The sequence below is a fragment of the Aquarana catesbeiana genome, linkage group LG05 (assembly GCF_042186555.1).
Source record: "Aquarana catesbeiana isolate 2022-GZ linkage group LG05, ASM4218655v1, whole genome shotgun sequence".
NCBI classification, from domain to species: Eukaryota; Metazoa; Chordata; class Amphibia; order Anura; family Ranidae; genus Aquarana; species Aquarana catesbeiana.
Genome location: NC_133328.1, coordinates 453,408,972 through 453,435,971, shown reverse-complemented (window position 1 = coordinate 453,435,971; position 27,000 = coordinate 453,408,972). Strand labels below are relative to the sequence as shown.

Here is a 27,000-nt window from a genome sequence, read left to right as displayed (position 1 = left end):
GCTCCTGGGGTTGGGGGGGCTCACATGAGAGGTCATTGGGCTCAGGGCTTGTGGTCCACCAGAGAAGCAGTAAGGTCCTCAAATTGGAGGGAAGTAAAGGCAATAGAAATGGCCTTAGTGACATTTGCGAAGAAGTTCAGGGACTGCATATACAGATTGTCAGACAATGCCGCGGTGGTGGCCTACATAAACAGATGGGGGGCACCAGAAGCAGAGCTCTTCAGTGCCTAGCAGGAAGCATTCTAAGATGGGAAGATCCATGAGATCCATGTCCGTGGTTCACCTAAAGGGGACTCTAAACAGGGTAGCGGGCTTCCTCAGCAGAAACCAGGTATACGAAGCGGAGTGGCGATTGAACCCAGATATGTTGTGAGAAATGTGGGCGGCCAAGAGTGGCTCTCTTTGCGACTCAGGAAAATACACAGGTGTCTCTCCTTCTCCTGAACAAGAACGAGTCATTAATGGGAGTAGATGCTCTGGTGCACAGTTGGAAATTTCACCTCTGCTAGGCTTTTCCCCCTTTTCAGCTTATCCCTCGGGTCATAACAAAAATCCGGAAAGAGGATACAACCGTAATCCTCATCGCTCCTGTCTGGCCCAAGAGGGCTTGGCTTTCATCCCTTCTACAGATGCAACTCGAACCGTATTGGCACCTTCCGTTGAGACAAAACCTGCTGATACAAGGTCCCCTGCTTCACCAGGACGTAGCAAAGCTAAAACTCACAGCTTTGCTTCTGAGGAGCAGCTTTTGAGGAGAGAAGTATTTTCGGATAGGTTGGTTGCTACCCTCCTATCTAGCAGAGTGTTACCAGAGCAATTGATTCCAAAGTCTGGAAAGTTTTCAACTCCTGGTGCACAGCATCCGGCAGATCCTTAAATAAGATTTATTATATTCCCTAAAAAAATTAGCATTTGATAAACAACTGCGCAAATATCTGATGTAAAAATTTGCAACCGCCACCTTTTCTTTTTTCATTTTTTTTTGTCCTCTTAGGCCTCAGCTTTCAGAAAATGTTTGGGGGTTCTAGAAATTTTCTAGCATAAAAAAAGATTTTTCACATATGACAAATTAAAAAAAATTGCCCTGGTAGCTAAGTGGTTAAATGTGCTCTAATTGCTGACTTTTTGATTATTATACTTATTTGTACTGTTTTGTTGGCAAACTCTATATTTATGTCTTTTAGATGAGTTTGTGTTGTATAACTGCTCTTTCAATATGTGTTACAAACGTACCAATTATACACTCTGTTAACCTTATGTTGTGATACCTGAGCAATGTTTGCTCTATTTTCTTTTTCACTCAGTGAACAAGAGAGACCGTAGCATTTGAGGGACGTAGTCCCTTCCTTTCCCTCTTTCCAAATAGGTGGGTTTAAAATGGGCAGGCCACTTTTTTGTTAGCCAGTGTTTTCTGATCCTCCTGTAGGTGGCAGTATAACAAGTTTTTTTTTTTTTTTTTTTTTTTTTTTTTTTTTTTTTTTTGTATGTTTGTCCCTCAATGAACACCAAGAAATGTGTTTTATAGCAAACTCAAAAATCCCATTTTATTTTATCAAAGTGTCTTTCCCCAATTCATGTTGCCTTGTTATTAACTCCTTCTTCCTCTTCCTCTTCCTCCTCCTCCTCCTCCTCCTCCTCCTCCTCCTCCTCCTCCTCCTCCTCCTCCTCCTCCTCCTTTTTTCTTCCTCCTCCTCCTCCTCCTCCTCCTCCTCCTCCTCCTCCTCCTCCTCCTCCTCCTCCTCCTCCTCCTCCTCCTCCTCCTCCTTTTTTTCTTCCACCTCCTCCTCCTTTTTTTCTTCCTCCTCCTCCTTTTTTTCTTCCACCTCCTCCTCCTCCTTTTTTTCTTCCACCTCCTCCTCCTCCTTTTTTTCTTCCTCCTCCTCCTTTTTTTCTTCCACCTCCTCCTCCTCCTTTTTTTCTTCCTCCTCCTCCTTTTTTTCTTCCACCTCCTCCTCCTCCTTTTTTTCTTCCACCTCCTCCTCCTCCTTTTTTTCTTCCACCTCCTCCTCCTCCTTTTTTTCTTCCACCTCCTCCTCCTCCTTTTTTTTCTTCCACCTCCTCCTCCTCCTTTTTTTCTTCCACCTCCTCCTCCTCCTTTTTTTCTTCCACCTCCTCCTCCTCCTTTTTTTCTTCCACCTCCTCCTCCTCCTTTTTTTCTTCCACCTCCTCCTCCTCCTTTTTTTCTTCCACCTCCTCCTCCTCCTTTTTTTCTTCCACCTCCTCCTCCTCCTTTTTTTCTTCCACCTCCTCCTCCTCCTTTTTTTCTTCCACCTCCTCCTCCTCCTTTTTTTCTTCCACCTCCTCCTCCTCCTTTTTTTCTTCCACCTCCTCCTCCTCCTTTTTTTCTTCCACCTCCTCCTCCTCCTTTTTTTCTTCCACCTCCTCCTCCTCCTCCTCTTTCCTCTTCTTTCCTCTTTCCTCTTTCCTCTTTCCTCTTTCCTCTTTCCTCTTCTTTCCTCTTTCTTCTTCTCCCTAGACTTTCAGATGTCCAGGCATCTTATCTAGAAAATGAAAAGTTATCAGCAACAACAGATCTGTTTACATTAAGCCACTCTGGTGGAGATCGAAATGGAAAATTTGTCTTGAGCTTTAAGGATGATATGTAAGTAGCAAGATTTCTTCAACTACTACCACCAGGTTCTGATTAGTGTGCTTTGGGGACTGCTTAAAGCTTCAACATTGAGTAGTAGTCAAAATTCTTTGTACCCCCCCTAGCAACAGACTGTTTCAATTAGAGGTCGACCGATATGGGTCTTTCTCTGGCAGATGCCGATATTTAGAAAATGCGGCGGCCGATATATGATCCCGAAATTTTTATTTTTTCCCATCTCATAAAATCTAACAGTTAGACCCCTTTCACATTGGGGTGTTTTTCAGGTGCTTTTGGGCTAAAAATAGCCCTGTAAAGTGCCTGCAAAATGGCTCCCCTGCAGTCTCAGTGTGAAAGCCCAAGTGCTTATGCGCTGGCAGGATGTTAAAAAAAAAAAAAAAAAAAGTCCTACAAGCAGCATCTTTGGAGCGGTGTATACCGCTTCTCCACCACTCCTGCCCATTGAAATGAACGGGTACCGCTGCTGAAGCGCCTGAAAAGCGCTACACGGGCACATTTAACCCTTTCATTGGCCGCTAGCAGCCCGAATAGCGCTGCTAAAATGATGGCAAAGCGCCGCTAAAACTAGCAACGTTTTACCGTCAACGCCTGTCGGCTCCAGTGTGAAAGCAGCGTTAAGTGATACAGAAAATTTCTAACATTTATTAAACAAAACAAACCTCCAATCAGTTCACTTGTATGTATAATTTAGATTTAGATTATGTATATTAAATGCATAAAAACAGGTAATCAAAACTTTTGGATGGGAAAAAAAGGCTAACTTTGTGTGTGGTGTGTGTGTGTTTTTTTTTTTTTTTTTTTTTTTATTTTATATTCATTTAGTGTATTTTTTTCCAAAAAAATTTCGTTTGAAAGACGGCTGCGCAAATGCTGTGTGACATAAAATATTGCAACAACCGCTATGAGAGAGATTTTTACTTGTAAGCAACAAGTGTCAAAAGATTTTAGTCTTTAAATGGTTAAGCTGAGAACTCCTACACACAAGTTCAGTCCAGTCATAAGTATAAACATTGTATCTCTTTGCTTCTTTTCTCAGACTTGGCAGGCTGCCCAGATAGAGACAAGTCTCCATGGGAAGACTTCAGGCAACTTGCATTGACTTCTATTACAGAAGTCATTTGCAAGTCGCGCTGAAGTTTTAAATTGGCCTTTTTTATCAGCACAATCGGCCAATGCCAATTAATGAAAAAATGCCAAATATCCGCCGATATATCGGTCGACCTCTAGTTTCAATATAGGATTGCAATGGATGAACATATAATTGCAACCCAACTTGAAAGGTTTTTCTAAAGTTCTATGCAATAGTAGACAGGTTCAACCATTAACTTATGAGGTAATGTTTTAAGCTTCTTGGTTTAGGGCAGAGAGAATCACATATTTCCCTTATCGTCTTTCAGGACAGCACATGAGAGAGAGAGGCTCCACCCACTAGGAAACAGGAAACACAAACTCCACCACATTTTAAAAGGAGGCTCCTCTCCACAGCTCGTCAGTTTTTGTGTTTCCTCCGGCAAGGGAACACCTAGTAGGGGCCAGGGTCTCTTATGGTGCTATCCTGAGAGGCCAGGCTGCCTACCCCACCATACCTATCTTTTTCCTCCAGAGAGTCCGATCCTCCCACACCGCGCCACAGGGTTGCTGGTAAGTGGGCTCCTTTTTTCTCTTTCTTTGCTCATGATGAGCTGGACCGTTCTTGGAGCCGCTCCTTAGGCGGCGGCAGCCGTTCGCGGGCTTTTTTTAAACCGCGTGTCGGCGTTACTGGCCGCCGCCATCTTGGAAGAGTACAGACTCGACCGGTCGGAAGTGAGGTATCCGACGAGGGGAAGGCGCTAGGAACGGGCGCATCATTTCCGATCGGAAGTGGCGCAGAGGAAGAAGGGAGGAGCGGTCCTGGTGCCTATATTCCGGTTCCGGTCGGGCGCAACGGCGTTTTTTTGACTCCGGAACCGACGTTCGTAAGAGCCACCGATCGGTGCAGCACCACTATGGATTCTGTGGCAGCTGCATGTGGGACAGGCACAGGCACCAGCAAGGCCCAGGTAAGAGGCTATAGTGAATATCCTGGTTACCTTGGTGCCCCTCTCACAAATGTTTTTTTCCCCCTTGGTGGCTGGGGCCTGTCTGGGCACATGGGGTTAACTGTTGTTCCTCCTGTGCACCTGTGGTGAGTCCGTTAGGAGGAAGCTTTGGCTTAATGAATGCTGGTGTTTTTTTTTTTTTTCTCTTTTGTCATTTTTTTCTGGCAGGCTAAGAGCTCTGAACCAGCCATTAAAAAGAGATGCCCCTCATGTAAAGCAAAGTTACTGGAGGGTTGGAAGAAGACTTTATGCCAAATTTGCATTGACTCCTTAGTCAAGGAAGAGGCTTCTTCTGCGTGCAGCGACATAATCGCATCAGTTAAGAAAGAGCTAGATGCTACTATACAGGCTTTTCGCTCTTCTCTTGTAACACCAGCATTAAGTCAGGCAACTACCTCAGACCCCTCTCAGGACTCACACTTAACCCCAACGGTAGAGGCTGAGTCTGGCCCAACTACCCAAAAGGGGTATTCCCCCTCATACTCTGGAGAAGAGGAGGAGGAGGATGAGGAAGAGGCAGATGCACCTTCTAGATACAAACTGTCCTTGGAACAAGTAGACAGTCTGTTGAAAGCAATTTATGCAACATTGGGAATGGAGGAAGAAAAAAGAGAATTATCGCTGCACGATAGAATGTATGAAGGGCTTGGTGAAGCATCAGGTCGCACTTTCCCTGTACATTCGGTAATCTCGGAGACCATTAGGAAAGAATGGGCTGACCCAGAGAGAAAACCCTTTTTCCCAAGAGCTCACAAGAGGCGTTTTCCATTTAATGATAATCCTGAGTCACTTTGGAATAAAGTCCCGAAGTTGGATGCAGCTTTTTCCCAAGTATCTAGATCAACAGATCTGGCATTCGAGGACATGGGTACTTTGAAGGATCCTATGGATAAGAAGGCGGACCAACAGCTTAAAAAAGCCTGGCAGTCCATTGTAGGGAATCTCAAGCCTGCTATGGCTATGACCTGTGTCTCCAGAAACATGGAGTTCTGGCTGAATCAGCTAAAAGCACATATTATAGCTGATTCACCCAAACAGGAGATTCTAGATTCCTTCCCAACCCTTATAGCAGCTGTAGCATATATTTCGGACGCCTCTGCAGATTCTATAAGAATGTCAGCTAGGTCAGGGGCCCTGACCATTGCAGCCAGGAGAGCGTTGTGGTTAAAGACATGGCCTGGGGACGCAGCTTCCAAAAATAAGTTATGCGGAGTGCCATTTTTGGGAGATCAGCTTTTTGGTCCTGATCTAGAATCTATTTTGGATAGAACAGCTGATAAAAAGAAGTCCTTTCCGGTTAAAAAGAAAAAGCAGCCAGTTAGGCGGTTTTTTCGACCTCAAAAAAATCAGGAAAGGAGTAACAGGCCCCAAGAAAAAAGAAGGAGTTGGGCGGCGCAGAGAGGAAAAGGCAAAGGGAATGTCCTTTTCAATCCTCCTACGCAGGCCAATAAGACACAATGACTTGGTGGTGCCTGTGGGAGGAAGGCTTCAAGAATTCCTTCCTCTCTGGGCAAACATAACAAAAAACCCGTTTGTTTTGGATTCAATAGCCCAGGGTTACAGGATAGAGCTGTTGAACCTTCCTCCAGAGAGGTACTGCGTAACAAATTTGCCAAAAGACACAACAAAAGCCCTAGCCATGAAGAACCTGTTAGGGGATCTGATAAAACAGGGGGTTGTGGTTCAGGTGCCTCCGGAGGAAGTTTGCCAAGGGTTCTACTCCCATATTTTTCTGATAAAGAAACCATCAGGAAGCTTTCGGCTCATCCTCAATTTAAAACCGCTAAACAGGTCAGTCCAATACAGGCGATTCCGCATGGACTCCATCTTTTCGGTAAGAAATCTCTTAGTCAGAGGATGCTTTATGGCATCAATCGACTTAAGGGATGCGTACCTGCATGTACCTATGGCTGTTCAGTCCCAGAGATTTCTGAGGCTGGCAGTAAATATGGGGAGGGAGGTTTTGCACCTTCAATTCAGGGCCCTCCCGTTTGGTCTATCTTCCGCCCCTCGAATATTTACCAAACTTATGGCGGAAGCCCTAGCTCCCCTCCGGCTACAGGGGATTGCGGTTATCCCTTACCTGGACGACCTCCTTTTCTTTGCCCCTTCCAGGGAAAGGTTACAGGAGGATCTGATCAAGGCTCGCAGTCATCTGGAGGCCTTAGGTTGGATTATAAACATCCAAAAATCAAATTTCAATCCAGCACAAAGAGTCCAATTTCTGGGGTATCTGATAGACTCAGTGGATCAAAAGTTTTTTCTTCCAGAAGAGAAGAAAGTGAAGGTATTGCAGGCAGTATCCAGCCTTCAGACGAACCTGGAGGTATCAGTCAGAAGGATTATGTCAGTACTAGGAACCTTGTCCTCAACCATGCCGGCCATTCAATGGGCCAGACTCCATTTCAGACCCCTTCAGAGTTTTCTCTTAAAGATCTGGGATCACAGTCCAGAAGCTTTAGACTCAAAGGTAAGGCTTCCCACCAGGGTAAAAAGGACCCTTTGGTGGTGGAGAAATCAGGCAGTGCTGTCAAGGGGTTTACTCTGGTCCTTCCCAACAGAGAGAAGGATAACGACAGACGCCAGCAGTTGGGGATGGGGAGCACACTGGGGTCAAGACATAGCTCAGGGAGTTTGGTCCCCAGTGGAAGCAGGAAGGTCATCAAATTGGAGGGAGTTAAAGGCAGTCGCTTTAGCCTTGGTTGCCTTCTCTCCAAACCTTCGGGGGTCCCATGTGCAGATATTGTCAGACAACGCCACCACGGTGGCATACCTGAACAAACAAGGGGGCACAAGGAGCGGGACTCTTCTATTGCTATCTTCAGAGATCCTAGAATGGGCAGAGAGTCATCTACTTTCCCTGTCAGCTGTACATCTCAAGGGCACGCTAAATGGAGTAGCAGATTTCTTGAGCAGACAAAGGATTCAGGAGGCAGAGTGGAGTTTGAATCCAGAAATATTCACTCTAATAACCCAGAAGTGGGGATGCCCGCAGGTGGATCTATTCGCATCAAGAGAAAATGCTCAGCTCCCTCAGTTCTTCTCCCTGCACCGAGACAACGGATCGATAGGGATAGATGCCCTGGCACATCCTTGGAATTTCCAGCTGGGTTATGCCTTCCCCCCTTTTCAGCTAATTCCTTTAGTATTGAGGAAGATACAGAAGGAGAAGGTGTCGGTAATCTTGATCACCCCGTACTGGCCAAAAAGGGCCTGGTTTTCCTCCATTCTACTAATGTCAGTCAAACCTTTCTGGCAGCTTCCCCTCAGACAGGACTTATTACTTCAAGGTCCAGTGTATCATCCGGATATAGCAAGACTAAGTCTCACTGCTTGGTATCTGAGGAACAGCTGTTGAAAAACAAGGGTTTGTCAGAGCCTCTAGTATCTACTTTACTGGCTAGTAGAAAGAAGGTGACTAGAGATATCTACGCTAAGGTTTGGAAAATCTACAACTCCTGGTGTCGCTCGGCAAACCGAAATTTAGAAGATATTGTGTCGGTTCTGGAATTTCTGCAGAAGGGGGTGGACAAAGGGCTGGCAATCAGCACTCTTAAGGTACAAGTGGCTGCCCTAGGAGTATACCTGGATCAACCTATTTCCTCAGTTCCGTTGGTCACGAGGTTCTTTAGGTCACTTACTAGATCCAGACCAGTTCCCAATAGACACTTTCCAAAATGGGACTTGACAGTGGTTTTACAAGTACTCACAAAAGATCCTTTTGAACCATTACAGTCAATCTCGTTAAAGAATTTAACTCTAAAGACGATATTCTTAGTTGCAGTTACGACTGCGAGAAGAATTGGAGAACTTCAGGCTCTTTCAGTTAAGGAGCCCTTTATGTCAATTTACCCAGACAGGATTGTGCTTAGAACAGATCCTGCGTTTTTACCAAAAGTGGCATCAGTCCATAATAGGTCGCAGGAAATCATCCTGCCAACTTTTTGTTCAGATCCTTCAGGAAGTAAGGAAGAATTATTTCATAAGTTAGATGTAAGAAGAACCTTATTACATTACTTAGAGAAAATTAGGGACTTCAGGTCTTCGGACTCTTTATTTGTTCTGTTTTCCGGCAACAGAAAAGGAAGGAAAGCTTCAAAGGGATCAATTGCCAGATGGTTAAGAATGGCTATTTCAGAAGCTTATGTCCAGTCGGGGTTGTCTCCTCCTCAGGGAGTACGAGCACATTCTACCAGAGCTCTAGCCACTACATGGGCAGAAAAAGCTGGTGCCACCCCAGACCAAATTTGTAAGGCGGCTACGTGGTCAAGTTATCTTACGTTTGTCCGTCACTACAGATTGGATCTTCTGTCGGCTGGTGATCAGGCATTTGGCAGAAAGGTCCTGCAGGCTGTTGTCCCTCCCTAGTTGGTAAGTCTCGATTATCCTCTCATGTGCTGTCCTGAAAGACGATAAGGGAAAATTCAAGTTAGACTTACCGGTAACTTGTTTTCCATGAGTCTTTCAGGACAGCAGCAACCCGCCCTTCATGTTTATATATACATATTTATACGTATATGGAAGTGTGTGTGTATATATATATATATATATATATATGCTGTGAATTAACCGTATTATGCTTATGTGTTCCAGCTTGGGCCGGAGGTACTCTACTACAACTGACGAGCTGTGGAGAGGAGCCTCCTTTTAAAATGTGGTGGAGTTTGTGTTTCCTGTTTCCTAGTGGGTGGAGCCTCTCTCTCTCATGTGCTGTCCTGAAAGACTCATGGAAAACAAGTTACCGGTAAGTCTAACTTGAATTTTTTACTCTAGTGTTTGTCTTAAGGTAGACATTGTATGATAACACTAGAGGTCGACCGATATGGGTTTTTCTCTGGCCGATGCCGATATTTAGAAATCGCGGTGGCCGATGGCCGATATGTGATGCCGATATATTAGGCCGATTTTTTTTTTTTTTTTTTTTTTCCTTCATCTCATAAAATTTAACAGTTAGACCCCTTCCACACTGGGGCGTTTTTCGGGCGTTTTGGGCTAAAAATAGCGCTTGTAAAGTGCCTGTAAAACTGCTCCCCTGCAGTCTCAGTGTGAAAGCCCGAGTGCTTTCACACTGAGGCGATGTGCTGGCAGGATGTTAAAAAAAAGTCCTGCAAGCAGCATCTTTGGAGCGGTGTATACCACCACTCCTGCCCATTGAAATGAATGCGCACCGCTGCCAAAGCGCCTGCAAAGCGTTTCGGCAGCGCCGCTTCAGGGGCGCATTTAACCCCTTCCTCGGCTGCTAGCTGGGTTATAAGCGCCCCGCTAGCAGCTAAATAGCGCCGCTAGAATGACGGTAAAGCGCCGCTAAAACTAGCAGCGTTTTACCGTCAACGCATGCCCGCTGCAGTGTGAAAGCAACCTTAAGTGATACAGAAAATTTTTTACATTTAAACATTTATTAAACAAAACAAACCTCCAATCAGTTCACTTGTATGTAGAATTTAGATTAAAAAAAAAAAAATTAAAAAAAACTATATCTTGAAAATAAATACACAAAAACAGGTAATCAAAACTTTTGTACGAAAAAAATGGGCTAACTTTACTGCTTAGTTTTTTTTAAATTTATTAGTGTATTTTTTTTTTTTTAAATTGCGTTTGAAAGATCGCTGCGCAAATACCGTGTGACATAAAATATTGCAACAACCGCTATTTTATTCCCTAGGGTCTCTGCTAAAAAAAATATATATATAATGTTTGGGGGTTCTAAGTGATTTTCTAGCAGAAAATACAGGATTTTTACTTGTAAGCAACAAGTGTCAGAAAAGATTTAGGCCCCTTTCACACAATCGGACCGTTCAGGTCCGCCTGTCAGTTTTGACGGCGGACCTGAACGGGCGCTCCATGTTAGTCTATGGAGCGTCGGATGTCAGCGGAGACATGTCCACTGACATCCGACCCAGTCCGATCCGCTGAAGAGCAGACGGATGGCCCTACGTCCAGGTCCGTCGCTATTGGATCGGGGGAGATCTGACGAAAACGGACACGCTGTCCGTTTTCGTCCGATCCCTCCATAGGCGGCAGCGGCACCTGACAAGCCCCTCCCCGCTCAGTGAGCACTGAGGGACCTGTCATCCGCCGGCTCAGCGGAGATCAACGGACAGATCTCCCGCTGAGCCGGCGGACCGAGGCTGGCTCCGTAGAAACGGAGTCTGCCTCATGTGAAAGGGGCCTTAGTCTTTAAATGGTTAAACTGAGAACTTCTACACACAGAGCTCAGTTCATTCATAAGTGTAAACATTGTATCCTTCAGGTTCTTTTTATCAGATTTGGCAGGCTGCCCAGAGGAGGGAGAAGTCACTTCACATTAGAATACAGGCAACTTGCACTGACTTCTATTACAGAAGTCATTTGCAAGTCGCGCTTATATCGGCCTTTTTTATCAGCACAATCGGCCGATGCCGATTAAGTAAAAAACACCAAATATCGGCCGATATATCGGTCGACCTCTAGATAACACAGGTAAATTTTGTTGTTCACAAACAGCACTTTAGGGCCAATTCACATGCATGTGTGTTATATATCCAAGTCTGGTTTTACACCCCTTTAGGGCCTATTAACAAGTATGATTTATGTTCTCCCATTTGTTTACTACTGCCATACTGCATCTGCATTCGTATCTATGCGTTATGCATTGACGTGTTTGGTGCATTATTGACTGTTTTGACATAATTTAAGGGCAACCTGAAATGTAAGGGATTCCCATAAAATGCATCTACAAATGGTGTTACTAACGTGAGTTGGCAAGCACCCTCACGTTTGACTCCAGCTTTAAGCCTTTCTTCGGGAAGCTTACCAATTATGGAAAATTGCTGCAATATCATTTTGGTGGAAAATTAATTGAAAAAGTGATTCTAGAAAAAGCAGATTTGTTTGTTTGCATTATGATGGAAGCAGTATAATACAAATGTTACTTTTTAACAGGGAGTGCTTGGATACATTTATTGAAGCTAAAAATCAAGCGCATAATGCTGATGTGATGGACAAGTCATCAAAGGAGTCAAGTCATCTGGTTTTGGATTTCTTGCCTACTGAAAGAAATGATGGTATTTTTTTTTTTTTTTTTAAATCCTATAATCTTTTGTGTATTTAGAATGGGGTTGCAGTTGATGGAGGAGTCTTGTAAGTGTTGGTGGGTATTGTATAACTGGGGCTTTATATAGAAATATTTATTTCTATTATGCATTAAGGTAAAACAAAAATGCTTATGCCCCGTACACAGGGTCGGACTTTGTTCGGACATTCCGACAACAAAATCCTAGGATTTTTTCTGACGGATGTTAGCTCAAACTTGTCTTGCATACACACGGTCACACAAAGTTGTCGGAAAATCCGATCGTTCTAAACGCGGTGACGTAAAACACGTACGTCAGGACTATAAATGGGGCAGTGGCCAATAGCTTTCATCTCTTTATTTATTCTGAACATGCGTGGCACTTTGTCCGTCGGATTTGTGTACACACGATCGGAATTTCCGACAACGGATTTTGTTGTTGGAAAATTTTATATCCTGCTCTCAAACTTTGTGTGTCGGAAAATCTGATGGAAAATGTATGATGGAGCCTACACACGGTCGGAATTTCCGACAACAAGGTCCTATCACACATTTTCCGTTGAAAAATCTGACCGTGTGTACGGGGCATTAGACTTTAGAACCACTTCAACTAACTTCCGCCCGCTATATAGACAAATGATGGCAGGCAGGATGTTCTGTTCCGGGACGACATAGTATGATGTCGCCCCAGTCTCATCGTGCCTTCGTGCCCCCCCTGCTATCAAGTTAAAGAGCCAGTGAAGTGGCTCTTTACCCATATGATCAGCTGTGTTCAATCACAGCTGATCACATGTAAACAAGGCAATGTCGGCTGATTAGCTTTTATTTTCAAAAGCCATTCTGAAGTACAAAATGATAATTTTAGTGTTTATTTCAGAATATATTTGAGCATATACTTAGAAGTCCAATGCTTTTCTTTCTTATATTTTATTTCTGGGAGAAATATCGGTCTTCATGCTTACAAAAGCCCTACTTGCCCATTGGGTTAAACAGTCAGGGCGTCACGTGAATGACAATGATCACAGTTGCTTGTGCTGTCAACCGAACTGTGACGTCATCAAATGGCTGGTGTCGTAACTGATGGCAGGCAGCACCATAGTAACTGCAGATCAAACTGATTAAGATGGCAGCTTCCTTGGCGGCAAAGGATAGGAGGGTATAGTTATGCTTTAAGTTAGACTTGGTGTTAGCATAGCAGTGCATCATTCCTTACTACCCACCCTTAAACATTTTGAGAAATGTGAGTAGTATTTATGTGAATTTCTATTTATTTTTATCTCCTCCTTTAGGCTTTTCAAGTGGCTTGGGCTTGGTTTCAGATGCCAAACTTGATAAGGTAAAGTCCTTCTCCATTTTGAGCAAGCAAGCCACGGGCAGTAAACTTTTTCCTCACTGGCAAGAGGTGGTTCATAATGGTTAAAAGTGTTAATTATACTTTATCTCTGTGCTGTCCTTACTTAGAAACCTGGTGTTTTAAATTGGTGTTTAAACCCATAACCAAGCATCTATTAAATTGCAGTTTACCAATTCTTAGACATGATGGCTACATTTGTTTTCTTTTTTTAGACCTTCACTCCCTTATTTCCATCTGTTTAAGTCAGTGGTTCTCAACTCCAGTCCTCAGGACCCACCAACAGGCCAGGTTTGCAAGATAGCTGAAATACATCACAGGTGATATAATTTGCTGCTCAGTGATTGCAGTATTCTAGTCTGCAACTCCCCAAGGTAATACTTAAAATCTGACCTGTTGGTGGGTCCCGAGGACTGGAGTTGAGAACCACTGGTTTAAGTCCTCCTTTTTCAACAGAACAATCCAGTTCGGTTTCCAGTGGCGGAAGCTCTTTGCAGGAGAGGACCGACCACAGCTGTAAAATTGTTGGGAAGTGATGTTACCCATACACTTACAATGGGGCTTTCGTTGTTTGCTGTGTCTCCTGCATCCGCCTCCACACTGAAGCCGCTGCTGATGCTGGGACCAGACCGGATTGGCTGCAAAATAGTTAAGTACAGCGAGATTTGCTTTACAGGGTCAGATTAGGTTTAGAATGTGGCAGAGCGCTGGTTTAGCGTCAGAGAGAGAACTAATGCAACGCCACATCTAATGATTGGTAAGCTGCAATGTTAAATTTTTGCTTTGTGGTTTCACACTGCCTAAAGGTGAGGGTTTTTAGTTTTATTTTGTTTTTTGAAAAAAATGAAAAATGTTATGTTCAAAACTACTTCACCATGTTTGTATGAAAATGATTTTTTTTTTTTTTTTTAATTGTATATATTTTTAAGGTTTACAGCACGCCCTCTACTTTGAAAGATGCTGTGAAAGAAATGTGTGGTTCTCCAGATGAAGAGATGAGTTCATCTGTAGCAAGTTTGCTGGAAAATGAAAAGTTGATATCTATTGCCAGCTTAGATGCTAGTTCTTCAGGTAATAAAACTATGTTGAAAATATTTATCAGCTGGGTGCATAAATGTTGGTCAGATGGTACCAAAGGAAAGACCAGTAATATTACTTATCCAGGTGTGTGTGTGGTGTTTTTTAATTTTTTTTTTTTTTTTTTTTGTACAATTTGGGTGTATGCACTGAAAGCAGGGAATAAAATATGATTTAACAAGGACTTCCCTCCACTGGTGACTCTGGACCCTGGTTAGACGTGCTTGTACACACTTATTACATGTCCGTAAAGTATTGGCTTCCATGCAAATGGGAGTCCTCATGCTGATGTCCTCCAAATCCCTGTTTTGCCCTTTCCTTTATTGCCCTCTTTTTATAGTTAAACCCTGTTCACCCCTGATTTCTGATGATTGGTGATATGGGAGGACATGCTGATGTGGTACTACCGTGCCCCCCCCCCCCCCCCCCCCCCCCGCAGGAGCTGCGGGTTGTAATGGATCCTCTGCTCTCTCCCTTAGCCCTAGGCAGAACCTCACTCCTGCTGACCTCACCAGACTACCTTTGCCTGGTGGGGCCTTAGCAGTTAAACAAGCAGGGCACATACTGTATGGTAAAGTTAGTAAGTTTGTATTGGCACAATTAGAATGATAACCAGTGCAGTGATTCAATTAGTTAGAGTTTACACACAAATCTAGGCAATAACAATACAGTGCAATAAACACCAGTACCTTAAAAGTAAATCTAAACAGGTACTGCAGTAATGTAAGCGTAGACAATGGCCCTCTGAGAGATAATGCTCCATGCGACTTAAATGACTAACAAACAGACAACAGGCTAGTTTACTTAGCTCTCAAGTTGGAAGTGTCTAGTCTTATGCCGCGTACACACGGTCGGACTTTTCGTCTACAAAAGTCCAACGGACGCCGACGGACTAAAGCTGGCTGGTAATCCGATCGTGTGTGGGCTTCTCCGGACTTTCAGCAGACTTTTTCAGCCTCAAATCCGACGGACTTTAGATTTGAAACATGCTTCAAATCTTTACGTCGTAACTACGACGGACCCCGAAATCCGCTCGTCTGTGTGCTAGTCCGACGGACAAAAACCCATGCTAGGGCAGCTATTGGCTACTGGCTATGAACTTCCTTATTTTAGTCCGGTGTACGTCATCACGTACGAATCCGTCAGACTTTTGTGTGGTCGTGTGTAGGCAAGTCCGTTCGTTAGAAAGTCTGCTGCAAGTCCGCCGAAAGTCCGCCGGAAGTCTGTCGGACAGGCTGTCGGACTTTTGTAGACGAAAAGTCCGACCGTGTGTACGCGGCATTAGGCTTGAACTTCTAGATAACCACCTTCACACCAGTGCTGCTACCTGATAAACCTTTGTGTCCAAATAGTCCTTGGATATAGATTCTGACAGCTTAGTTGGGGCCTTTTACACTGGCGTGGAAGGGAAAATTCACTTTAAGATGTAATGTTAACTAGAAAACTCCATAAAGAAGGGTTAAACTTAAGACAGTTTGGGGTGCTTCTTTAAGATGGCTAAGCAAAGGTAAATGCTGTTGAAGCTAAAGGTCAGTTAGACAGGAGGTGGAGTGTTAATCCAGTTCACCAATCTGAGCTCGAAGGCTGTTCTAGCGTAGAAGAGGGAAACCACTTGCAGCAATGGATGATGGACATGTATTTGGCTTAAACCAAAGACTGTGTCCTATTGTAATTATGGCCCGGACAGGCCTGTGGGGCAGCAAAAGCAAAATTTATTGTGTAGCAATGAAGTGATCCTCTCACCAAAGTCCTCTGTGGCAGTCCAGCAGTGCAGTTTGTCATGCAGTGGGGGGGCCACCTTAAATGGCAAGTCGATTTTGGCAGCCTTGTTGCACACACTTCTCATAGTGGTTCTTGATGCTGCAGGAGTCTTCTCTGATTTTCCACCTGCCCAATGCAGCAGTCGACTTTGTGTGATAACAGCTCGATCCGGCCTGGTCCAGACAGCATAGCTCAGAACAGTCTCTCACACTCCTTGTTGGCACATCTCTTCCCAACTGCCCCGATCCTTCCCAAGCTTTTCCTTTTTTATAAAGTCCCTCCCCTGGCCTGACGGATTTCAAAATCCTGTATTTCACGATTATAAGCCCAGTTTACTGGTAAAATTAAGTGTAAAATGCAAGATTTCAGTGGGTGTAAAGATGTCCGCTTCAGGTTGTGGCTCAGTGCGGGTGTACCAAGATGGCCACGATGGAACGTCACTTCGGTTGCACTCTGATGGGTTGCGCCTTTCTGATAGAACACCAGCTGAGTTATTTATCTTTGACTGCTCTGCACTTGTTTAAACTGGATTGTGGAAATTACAGATTAAGATTGTAAGGGTGTTTTTTTTTTTTTTTTCTTTTTTCTTTTTTTTTAACGATTAATCATGCAGCTCTAGTATCTCAGTACCTATGCAATGTTAAACTGAGACTGCAGTCTGGTAGAATTCTCACCACATTCAATGACACATCTTTGTGGCTCATAATGCACTTGTTCTAATGATATTGTATCTGTTCATACATGTAATCCATTACGTCATTGAAGTTTTTTCTTTGTTGCAATGGTTTATTTTTTCTAGGATGTCAGTGCCCTTGTACCTCTTTAAAAGGAACTATAACCAGAAGATGGGCTTGTTAAATCCCCAAGTGTCCCTGTATTCATAACTAAATAAGCATAAAAAAACTGAGGTCACCTTGCCCCAAATGGGCTGTGGTTATATCGCACCGCTTTCCATGGGTCAAAAATAGTCTCACCAAATAAGGTGGGGTCACTCAACTAATCCAATATACAGTAAAGGGTCCAGAAACAGACATGGGTAATCACTGTTAAGAACTCATGGGGGTACTAATGGGCAGTGATAGTTTAAATTGGCAGCTGTATCGCTAGGAATGGTTCTCCCAAAGCTGTGGATAATGCTAATTGATAGCATCTCCCCACCAAAAAAGCAAGTGTATAACAAGACACCTTGCGTAGTCACACTGAATATGAAGGCCGTCAGGCTAGTCATTATATTAATGTATTTCTTACTGTAAGATAACCCTTAACAGAGTGTCCATATTACCCTTCCCTAGCTCGTTCTCCACTTAAGTGGCCAATAAAAAGTAATGGTGATCGTCCTCAGAAACCAATCTTGTTGTTGCCTTTCTCCTTAGTCCTGCGGTATTACCGCTGTGATAAATACCAATACAAAAGGGGAGAAAAATAGCAAACCCTCTCAGAAACATTCACCTAGAGCAGCAGTTCATATGGGGTTTCAATAGAACACCCTGGTTGGGGCAAGGGATAGATATATCCATACCCACAGTGTGGAGAAAACTTAGTCCTTGATGCAGCAGAGATAACCAAACTGAAGACTTCCCGAGGGCTCTCACCAGTCCCATGGATTGCATATGGTTAGCTGGACATCTCCATAGTTTCCCATCACTCTGTGACATAGCGGTACGGTCAATTTCACTTCCCGCAGTCTTTGTACTTACTGAACATGGTTCAATCCCCATAGCACTCTCCAACTGTGCAGTTATCACCACACTAGGTGCTGGTGTGCCATATGTAGCCTTTATCTGAGAAAACAGCATGTATTACTACGCCAGTGTGGACAGATCCTCGGCCCACCAAAGCAGCCTACGTTGACGCGTTCTGCTGGGACTATATATATAATATATATTTGTGTTTTTTTTAATGGATTGCTGGGAACTTCCTAAAGGAGGCTTCTACTTATGACGTGGCTAACTATATAAAAGTGGGGAGTACTTAGCCCTACCTTGGACACACATTAACATACATCAACCAACTTCATTCATCTATTTTACATGGCGATATCCATCCCAGTGTCCCAGTTCAACCTCTCATCTGACACTATCTGGTTCCCTTAACACAAATCTAGGGTTCAAAAAAGACTGACTCCTTTCGTTATTAAGCCCCTTGGGTACCAAAGTCCCTGTGCACATAGCACTTGTCCTTGTTAAAATCGGTGCTGTGATTTGGAAATATAATTCTGTTTTTATTAGTCAGTGTTGACTTGACCTCTACGCAGGTAGAACCCCTAATTATGGGCATTTCCACTCTTGTGTGCAAATTACCATGTTTCTGAAAGGCGATCTGCATTTGGATTGATTTTCAGAGGGGTTTGACAGGCAATGTGACATAATTGACATGGGCTACTTTTGGTGGGCAGTAAAGGATAGTTTTTGCTGTGGGTGCAAATCATTGCAACTGTGGCATGTAAACATCCCAGTTTGCGACGTTGCAGCTTAACCGCTTCAGCCCCGGAAGATTTTACCCCCTTCCTTACCAGAGCACTTTTTATGATATGACACTGTGTCTCTTTAACTGACAATTACGCAGTCGTGCGACGTTGCTCCCAAACAAAATTGACTTTTTTTTTTTTCCCCACAAACAGAGCTTTCTTTTGGTATTTGATCACCCCTGTGGTTTTTATTTTTTGCGCTATAAACAAAAAAATCTGACAGAAGCCCTAGAACCCCAGAGATCTCCTTCCTTCCTCTCTCACATCTGGGGTAGAGGCGTTTGAGGACCCAGGGGAGTCAGACCGAAGCTTCTTAGAGTCCGAAAAGGCCAAGACAGTGAGGGTTCCAGGCACAATAGACACTGCTTTCCTGTGGAAGACATGGAAGGGCTACTCGGGGCAATTTACACCTCTGAGGACTTCCCAGAGCCTCCAATTCAGGCGTCAGCCCAGAATAAGATGTACAGGGGGACTAGGAAAGCCTCAGTCAAAAATCTTCTCAGTCCACCAGACTCTCAAAAAATGTTATTTTGGGAGAGTGGAAGGACCCAGAGAGAAGTCCTCAAACTCGAGACCTGGAAAAGGAGGTTTCCATTTGGGGAAGAGGAGGAGAAATTCTTCAAGAACTCCAAATTGGATGCAGCCCTTTCATAGGTTTCGAAGAAATCTGATTTGTCCTTCGAGGACTCGGGTAACATAAAGGACTAAATGGACAAAAGGGCCGAAACGCTACTGTGAAGAGCGTGGGATGCTAAAGCAGCAGCCATGGTTCCTGCTTTGGCGTCTTCCTGCGTAGCAAGAAACGTGGATGCTTAGCTACACACTCTCCTCCAGCCATGTCACTAGGGGGACTAATTCAAAGGAAGTCAGACTCCCTAGAGATGGTGAGTAAAGTTGTGGCTTACTTGACGCATGCGGCAGTAGAAACTGTCAGGACCACGGCTAAGTCAGTGGCCCCCCTCAACTCTGCAAGGAGGGCTGTCTGGGTTAAGTTGTGGGAAGGGGATTATATCACCTGATCACGGATCTACAGGTTGCCTTTTGAGAGTTCCCAGCTCTTTTGGTCCTTCAGGTCCTTTCACGATCTGCGGAAAAGGGAACAAAGAGAAAGGCAGGAAGTTTTTTTTTCGGGGGCGCCCCTAACCAGAGCCAATTCAAGGCCAAAAAGGACTCAAACAGAAGGTTGGGGAAGGAAAAGAACAGACAGAAGGGTAGTCTACTCTTTTCCGGACCACAAGGCACCAATAAGTAGTCCAAGTGACTCCAGTTTCAGGGTAGGGGGGAGACTTTCTCACTTTGTTTCACAGTGGAGGACGATCTCCGAGAGCCCCTATAGCTTGCAGATTCTAATAGGCTATCGGTTGGAATTTCTCTCGCCTCCCCCACAAAACAGAACAGCTGTACCAGGGATTTTACTCCAATGTCTTTGTTGTCCAGAAGCCATCAACCGGGAGAAGGCATCTCTTGAACCATCCCAGTTAAAGACCTTCCTGGAACACTTAGTGGATACAAGGGCTCAAAAGCTTTTTCTCCCAGAGGAAAAAAAAGGCAAAAGTGTTAACAGCGGTTTCCTCACTAATGGAACCCAGGGACTGCTTTTGCAGACAGGTTATGAGAGCTGTAGTACTAATGACCTCCTACATTCCAGCGATTTCCTGGGCACAGCTCCATTCCAGGGAACTGCAGTTCTTCCTGCTGTCCTCTTGGGATGGAAAGACAGAGTCACTGAACAGGAGGATTTCTATTCTGCTAAAAGTAAAGGCCTCCCTGAATTGGTTGCTGGGCCAAGACGGAGTCATGTTGGGTCATCCCTGGGCCCAGTGGAATCCAGTAAAGATTACTCCGAGCCCAGGGGTCCTGGACCCTGAACCAAGCAAAAACCTCCTGGTGGTGGGACAGGTACTAAAGAATCGGACAATGTGACAACCATCTCTTAACCGAATCATTGGGGGGACGCAAGGTCCAGGAGACTTCTAAAATTGGCTTTAGAAGTCCTAGGTTGGGCCGAAGGAACCCTTTAGTCCATATCGGCGGTCCACATAAAGGGGACCACCAATGTGGTGGCAAACTTCCTAAGCAGACGGCCCATCCACCAGGGGGAATGGGAGTTAAACCAAGATGTGTTCCTTCAGATAAGTCAGCAGTATGAAGTGCTGGAGGTAGACCTTTTTTGCCCACAGAGGGAACAGGAGGGTGGATATATTATATATATATATATATATATATATATATATATATATATATATATATATAATTTTTTTTTTCTCTCTCTCTCACCAGAGAGCGCGGATCATAGTGGGTGGATGCCCTAGCACAGGACTGGGATTGCTACCTAGCGTACGTCCCCCCCCCCAAAATCAGCATTAATTCCTCGGGTCCTACAAAAGCTGGCCCACTCAGAGTGCAAACTAATCCCGATTGCCCCTCTGGTGGTCAAAAAGGACATGGTTTCCTACTCTGAGGAAATGGTCGGTTTCCCCTCCACAACGTGTCCTGCCCAGGAACAATCTCTTTTGACAAAGGCCAGTCCTTCACCCTGACCTGGGGTTCTTCAACTTGACAGTTTGGCCTTTGAGAGGGAAATACTCCAACAAGGGATGCTCTGAAAGAGTGATTGAGACCCTCCTAGGAAGCCGATCCCTAGAAAGATCTACTCCAAAGATCTGGAAGTTCTTTTCACACTGGTGCCAGAATAGAAAAATCCCTAGGCCTTCGGTATCAGTGATACTTGACTTTTTGCAGGCCAGAGTAAACCAGGGGAGTGCCCTGAACACCCTAAAAATACCAATGGCAGCCCTGTCTGTGTTTTTGGACCAGAAGCTCGTGCTGGAGCCTCTGATTAAAAGGTTTCTGTTAGTGAGGGAGAGGTTGAACCCCCCCCCCCCCCCCTGGTATCGATTAACAGGTTTCCCGCCTTAGAATCTGACGATGGTTCTGGAGGCGCTGGCGAAAGCGCCTTTCAAACCAGCACTAGAAATTTTAGTAAAATTTTTGACACTTAAATTTAGCCTTTTTGCTGGCCATTACTACAGCCAGTGGGGTAAGCAACCTGCAGGCCCTGTAAACTAAGGAGTCCTTTTTGTTGGTACTGTAGGATAGATGGGTTCTGAGACAAGACCCGCTGTGTTTTCCCAAAGTCGCCTCCCAGTTTCATAGATCTCAAGAGATTATTTTGCCCTCCTTTTTATGAAAACCCGAAAAACGAGATAGAAATTTAATTCACTGGATGTCAGGTGTTTACTGACATATCTAGGTAGGGTGAAAAGCTTTAGGAAGTCGAGTCACCTTTTTGATTCTTTTTAGTGGCTAGAAAGGGAGGGCAAGCATCTAGAACTACAGTGGCTAGGTGGATCAGACAGACTATAGGAATAGCTTATGAGTAAGCAGGGTTCCCAATACCAGCAGACCTCAAAGCCCGTTCCACAAGATCGCAGGCGGCCTCGTGGGCAGAAAGAGCCGGAGCCTCAGTGGAACAGATCTGTCAGACAAGCCACATGGGCGAAGCAGGACACCTTCCTAAAACAGAGTGGAACTGCTATCACCTCGGGATCTGGCATTTGGAAGAAAGGTCTTACAAGCGGTAGGCCTTTAACTTCTTGTCCATCCTCTCAGGTGTGCCGTCCTGGAAGATGACTAGAGAAAATTACCAGTTGCACTTAGAGCCCTTGCACACTGGGGCGGTTTGCAGGCGCTATTGCGCTAATAATAGCGCCTGCAAACCGCCCCGAAAGTGCCGCTGCTGTCATCCCAGTGTGAAAGCCCCGAGGGCTTGCACACTGGAGCGATGCGCTGGCAGGATGGTAAAAAAAGTCCTGCCAGCAGCATCTTCGGAGCGGTGAAGGAGCGGTGTGTATACCACTCCTTTACCGCTCCTGCCCATTGAAATCAATGGGACGGCGCGGCTATACCGCCGGCAATGCGCCTCTGCAGAGGCGCTTTGCGGTGGTATTTAACCCTTTCTCGGCCGCTAGCGGGGGGTAAAACCGCCCCGCTAGCGGCCGCATACCGACGGTAAAACGCCGCTAATAATAGCGGCGTTTTACCGCCGACGCCGCCCCCCGCCCCAGTGTGCAAGGGCTCTTACCGTTAACTGCTTTTCTAGGAAATCTTCCAGGACAGCAGGCCTACTTCCCATCCTTTTAATGTAATTACGGGAAAAGTATCCCTCTTGCACCAGGATAACATATTACTTTGGCAGAACTGAGGTGCAGGGGGAAAGGAGGGGCCTTTTAAACACATGTGTTTGTGTTTCCTGTCAGGTGGACCAGTCATCTCTTAAGTGTGCCGTCCTGGAAGATTTCCTAGAAAAACAGTTACCAGTAAGTGTAACTGGCAATTTTTTTTGGAAAGCCTATCATTCTACTGTTTTGAGAAAAAAAAAATTAGGCCTTTAAAGAAAATACAGTCTCTACAGTTAAACATGGTGGAGGTTTGCTGATGTTCCTGGATGTCTTGACCATGTGCATGGCATTATGAAATCTGAAGACTACCGAAGAATTCTGGGGTGCAATGTAGGGCCCAGTGATAAAGTTGGGTCTTTGTCAGAGGTCTTGCAGCAGGACAATGACCCAAAGCACAGGTCAAAAAAGCACCCAGTAATGGTTTATCAAAGCGCTGGAGAGCACGGTACTGGTCAGCAATGAGTCTAGATCTAAATCCCGGAGAGCACGGTACTGGTCAGCAATGAGTCTAGATCTAAATCCCATAGAGCACCTGTGGTGAAGCAGTAGGGAAAAGGAACCCTTCCAGTAGTGGTGTAAGGAACTCATTGATGGTTACAATAAGTGATTGATTTCAGTTATTTTTTCCAAGGGGTGTACTACCAAATATTAAATTGAGGGTGCCAATAAATTTGTCCAGTCCATTTTTGGAGTTTTGTGTGGAATGTGTCAGATTTGGCTTTTTGTTTCTCTACTTTGAGTCCTACCAATACAAACATAGTTACATAGTTACATAGTAGGTGAGGTTGAAAAAAAACACAAGTCCATCAAGTCCAACCTATGTGTGTGATTATGTGTCAGTATTGCATTGTATATCCCTGTATGTTGTGGTCATTCAGGTGCTTATCTAATAGTTTCTTGAAGCTATCAATGCTCCCCGCTGAGACCACCGCCTGTGGAAGGGAATTCCACATCCTTGCCGCTCTTACAGTAAAGAACCCTCTACGTAGTTTAAGGTTAAACCTGTTTTCTTCTAATTTTAATGAGTGGCCATGAGTCTTGTTAAACTCTCTTCTGCGAAAAAGTTTTATCCCTATTGTGGGGTCACCAGTCCGGTATTTGTAAATTGAAATCATATCCCCTCTCAAGCGTCTCTTCTCCAGAGAGAATAAGTTCAGTGCTCGCAACCTTTCCTCATAACTAAGATCCTCCAGACCCTTTATTAGCTTTGTTGCCCTTCTTTGTACTCGCTCCATTATTTTACATTTTTCTACATTGAACCTCATTTGCCATGTAGTCGCCCACCCCATTAATTTGTTCAGATCTTTTTGCAAGGTTTCCACGTCCTGCGGAGAAGTTATTGCCCTGCTTAGCTTAGTATCGTCTGCTAATACAGAGATTGAACTGTTTATCCCATCCTCCAGATCGTTTATGAACAAATTAAATAGGATTGGTCCCAGCACAGAACCCTGGGGAACCCCACTACACACCCCTGACCATTCCGAGTACTCCCCATTTATCACCACCCTCTGAACTCGCCCTTTGTAGCCAGTTTTCAATCCATGTACTCACCCTATGGTCAATGCCAATGGACCTTATTTTGTACAGTAAACGTTTATGGGGAACTGTGTCAAATGCTTTTGCAAAATCCAGATACACCACGTCTACGGGCCTTCCTTTATCTAGATGGCAACTCACCTCCTCTTAGAAGGTTAATAGATTGGTTTGGCAAGAACGATTCTTCATGAATCCATGCTGATTACTGCTAATGATACCGTTCGTATTACTAAAATCCTGTATATAGTCCCTTATCATCCCCTCCAAGAGTTTACATACTATCAATGTTAGGCTAACTGGTCTGTAATTCCCAGGGATGTATTTTGGGCCCTTTTTAAATATAGGTGCTACATTGGCTTTTCTCCAATCAGCTGGTACCATTCCAGTCAGTAGACTATCTGTAAAAATTAGGAACAACGGTCTGGCAATCACTTGACTGAGTTCCCTAAGTACCCTCGGATGCAAACCATCTGGTCCCGGTGATTTATTAATGTTAAGTTTCTCAAGTCTAATTTTAATTCCATCCTCTGTTAACCATGGAGGTGCTTCCTGTGTTGTGTCATGAGGATAAACACTGCAGTTTTGGTTACTGAAGCCCCCCGATTCACTCGTGAAGACTGAGGAGAAGAATAAATTCAATACCTTCGCCATCTCCCCATCCTTTGTAACCAGATGTCCTTCCTCATTCTTTATGGGGCCAATATGGTCTGTCCTCCCTTTTTTTTCCAAAAAGGAAAAACCAAAAGCAATTACAAATGTTTAGGCATTCTCATGTTTGTTTCAACAATTTTCTGGGTGAAGTGGTGCATTATTTGACAAATGCAGGCGTGTCAATATTTTTGGCCATGACTGTACATGCAAACGTTTACATTTTTTCTTTTAAACAAATTGTATTCTTGTGTTTTTTTTTTTTTAATTTTTTTTTTTTTTTTTTTTTAATTGAATGGGTTGTTTTACAAGGTAAGGGTCCACATATACCGTATTTATCGGCGTATAACACGCGCCGGCGTATAACACGCACCCCAAGTTTAGGAGGGAATTTTAAGGAAAAAAAACTTACATTTAAATGCCCATCAATGCAGCCTCATCAGTGTTCATCTGCAGCCTTTCCCCAGTGTCCAGTGCAGCTTTGCCCCAGTGCAGCCTTGTCCCCAGTGCAGCCTTGTCCCCAGTTCAGCTTTGCCCCAGTTCAGCTTTGCCCCAGTTCAGCTTTGCCCCAGTGCAGCCTTGTCCCCAGTTCAGCTTTGCCCCAGTTCAGCTTTGCCCCAGTGCAGCCTTGTCCCCAGTGGTCCGTGCAGCCTTGTCCCCAGTGGTCCGTGCAGCCTTGTCGCCACCGACATACAAACGTTTAGTTTGTATTTTTAAACATGGCGCCGCGGAGTTCGGAGGGACTCGGGGGCGCTCGTTCAGCTGAACGAGCGCCGCCGAGGACACAGTGACTGGGCGGAGCCGAGATACACATATCCGAGGGTTCTCGGCTATTCTCGGCGCCGTTCACAGTCACGCCCAGTCCCTATGATGGACATAACAGAGGTCCAATGGCGGGACTGGGCGTGACTGAACGGCGCCGAGAAAAGCCGAGAACCCTCGGCTATGTGTATCTCGGCTCCGCCCAGTCACTGTGTCCTCGGCGGCGCTCGTTCAGCTGAACGAGCGCCCCCGAGTCCCTCCGAACTCCGCGGCGCCATGTTTAAAAATACAAGCTATGTGAATGTCGGCGGCGATCGCTCCGACAGATCACAAAATAGCGGGGATCGGCGTATAACACGCACCCACGATTTTCCCCTTATTTTAAGGGGAAAAAAGTGCGTGTTATACGCCGATAAATACGGTACTTTAAATTTGTGATATTTTCAGGATTATATTCAGATTTTAAGCTTGCTAATTGCAGTTACAGTATATGGCTAATTACATTGCCATGTTTTGCTTGTATCGTTACTGTTCTTTGATTTGCATTTGAGAGCATCTTATTTTTCTTACAGATGAAGAGCTAAATGATGAAGAATTTTATGATGATGAGTTAGAAGCATACTTTAAAAAACTTCGTCCACCTGGAATGCAACGTGGAGTTATTGAAGGACAGGAAATTCAAGAGCCAAAAAGAGGATCTTTCACGGTAAAAAGGATTAACGCTGATTTCTCATGTTTAAATGACTAACACTTGTGGCTTCTGCATTACAATTTCCTTGACTATCCATTCAAAACTATTGGATGTGCCTGATGAAAGTTGCTATGCTCTGAAACTGAAAACTATCATTTTAATTGGTCTTTATCAGGGTCATTTGTCAGACACACATGAAAAAATGTGTTTGATCAGAAAGTATTGATAAAATTTCTCCTTGGTTGATCAACTTGCCAGTGTTCAAATTGATCCAAAGTTCACTGTCGATTGGATGAAGGGTGTGTGGTTTAAGATTATTTTTTATTAAGATCACTTTAGTTGCATCCAGTAATTTGGTCAAATCGATACTTATGTGGCCACCCTAAAGGTACCCACTAATGAGAACATAGTGATAACAGCCACTAGCAATAATTGCATGTAAAATCCGACAGGCTGGGAGTCAATCAACTTGGGGAGAAGAGCTATTGTAACATTTTTTACTTAAATGCTGGGAGTACACATCAGCTACACCATACTCCTCTGAAGACTGGTTGCAGCAGTTATCTGGGGGTCCTCTCCAAGATGGCAGAGAGCAGGGGATGCTGGGGTGGGAGTGGTCCTGAATACCACTGTTAGAGTAGAACCTAGATGTAGCCCCTCATAAAATATTTCCCACACTTTGTGTATTTTTTGCCTCTGACTCCCTTCACCTTATGGATGTTTTGTACACAGAACTAGAGCTTCCTGCGCTGGAGAATATTCTGTTTTTGAGGCATTTTGCCTTGG

General features: G+C 44.5%; 1 protein-coding gene across 1 annotated transcript in view; it reads left to right on the top strand.

Annotated features, from left to right (window-relative positions):
• The window catches only part of CEP192 (centrosomal protein 192), a 417,077-nt gene that overhangs the window by 125,268 nt on the left and 264,809 nt on the right, over positions 1-27,000 (top strand). The window contains 5 exon segments of the mRNA XM_073632810.1: positions 2,477-2,602; positions 11,611-11,732; positions 13,030-13,076; positions 14,021-14,162; positions 26,096-26,229. Coding sequence (XP_073488911.1) covers positions 2,477-2,602; positions 11,611-11,732; positions 13,030-13,076; positions 14,021-14,162; positions 26,096-26,229 — 571 coding nt within the window.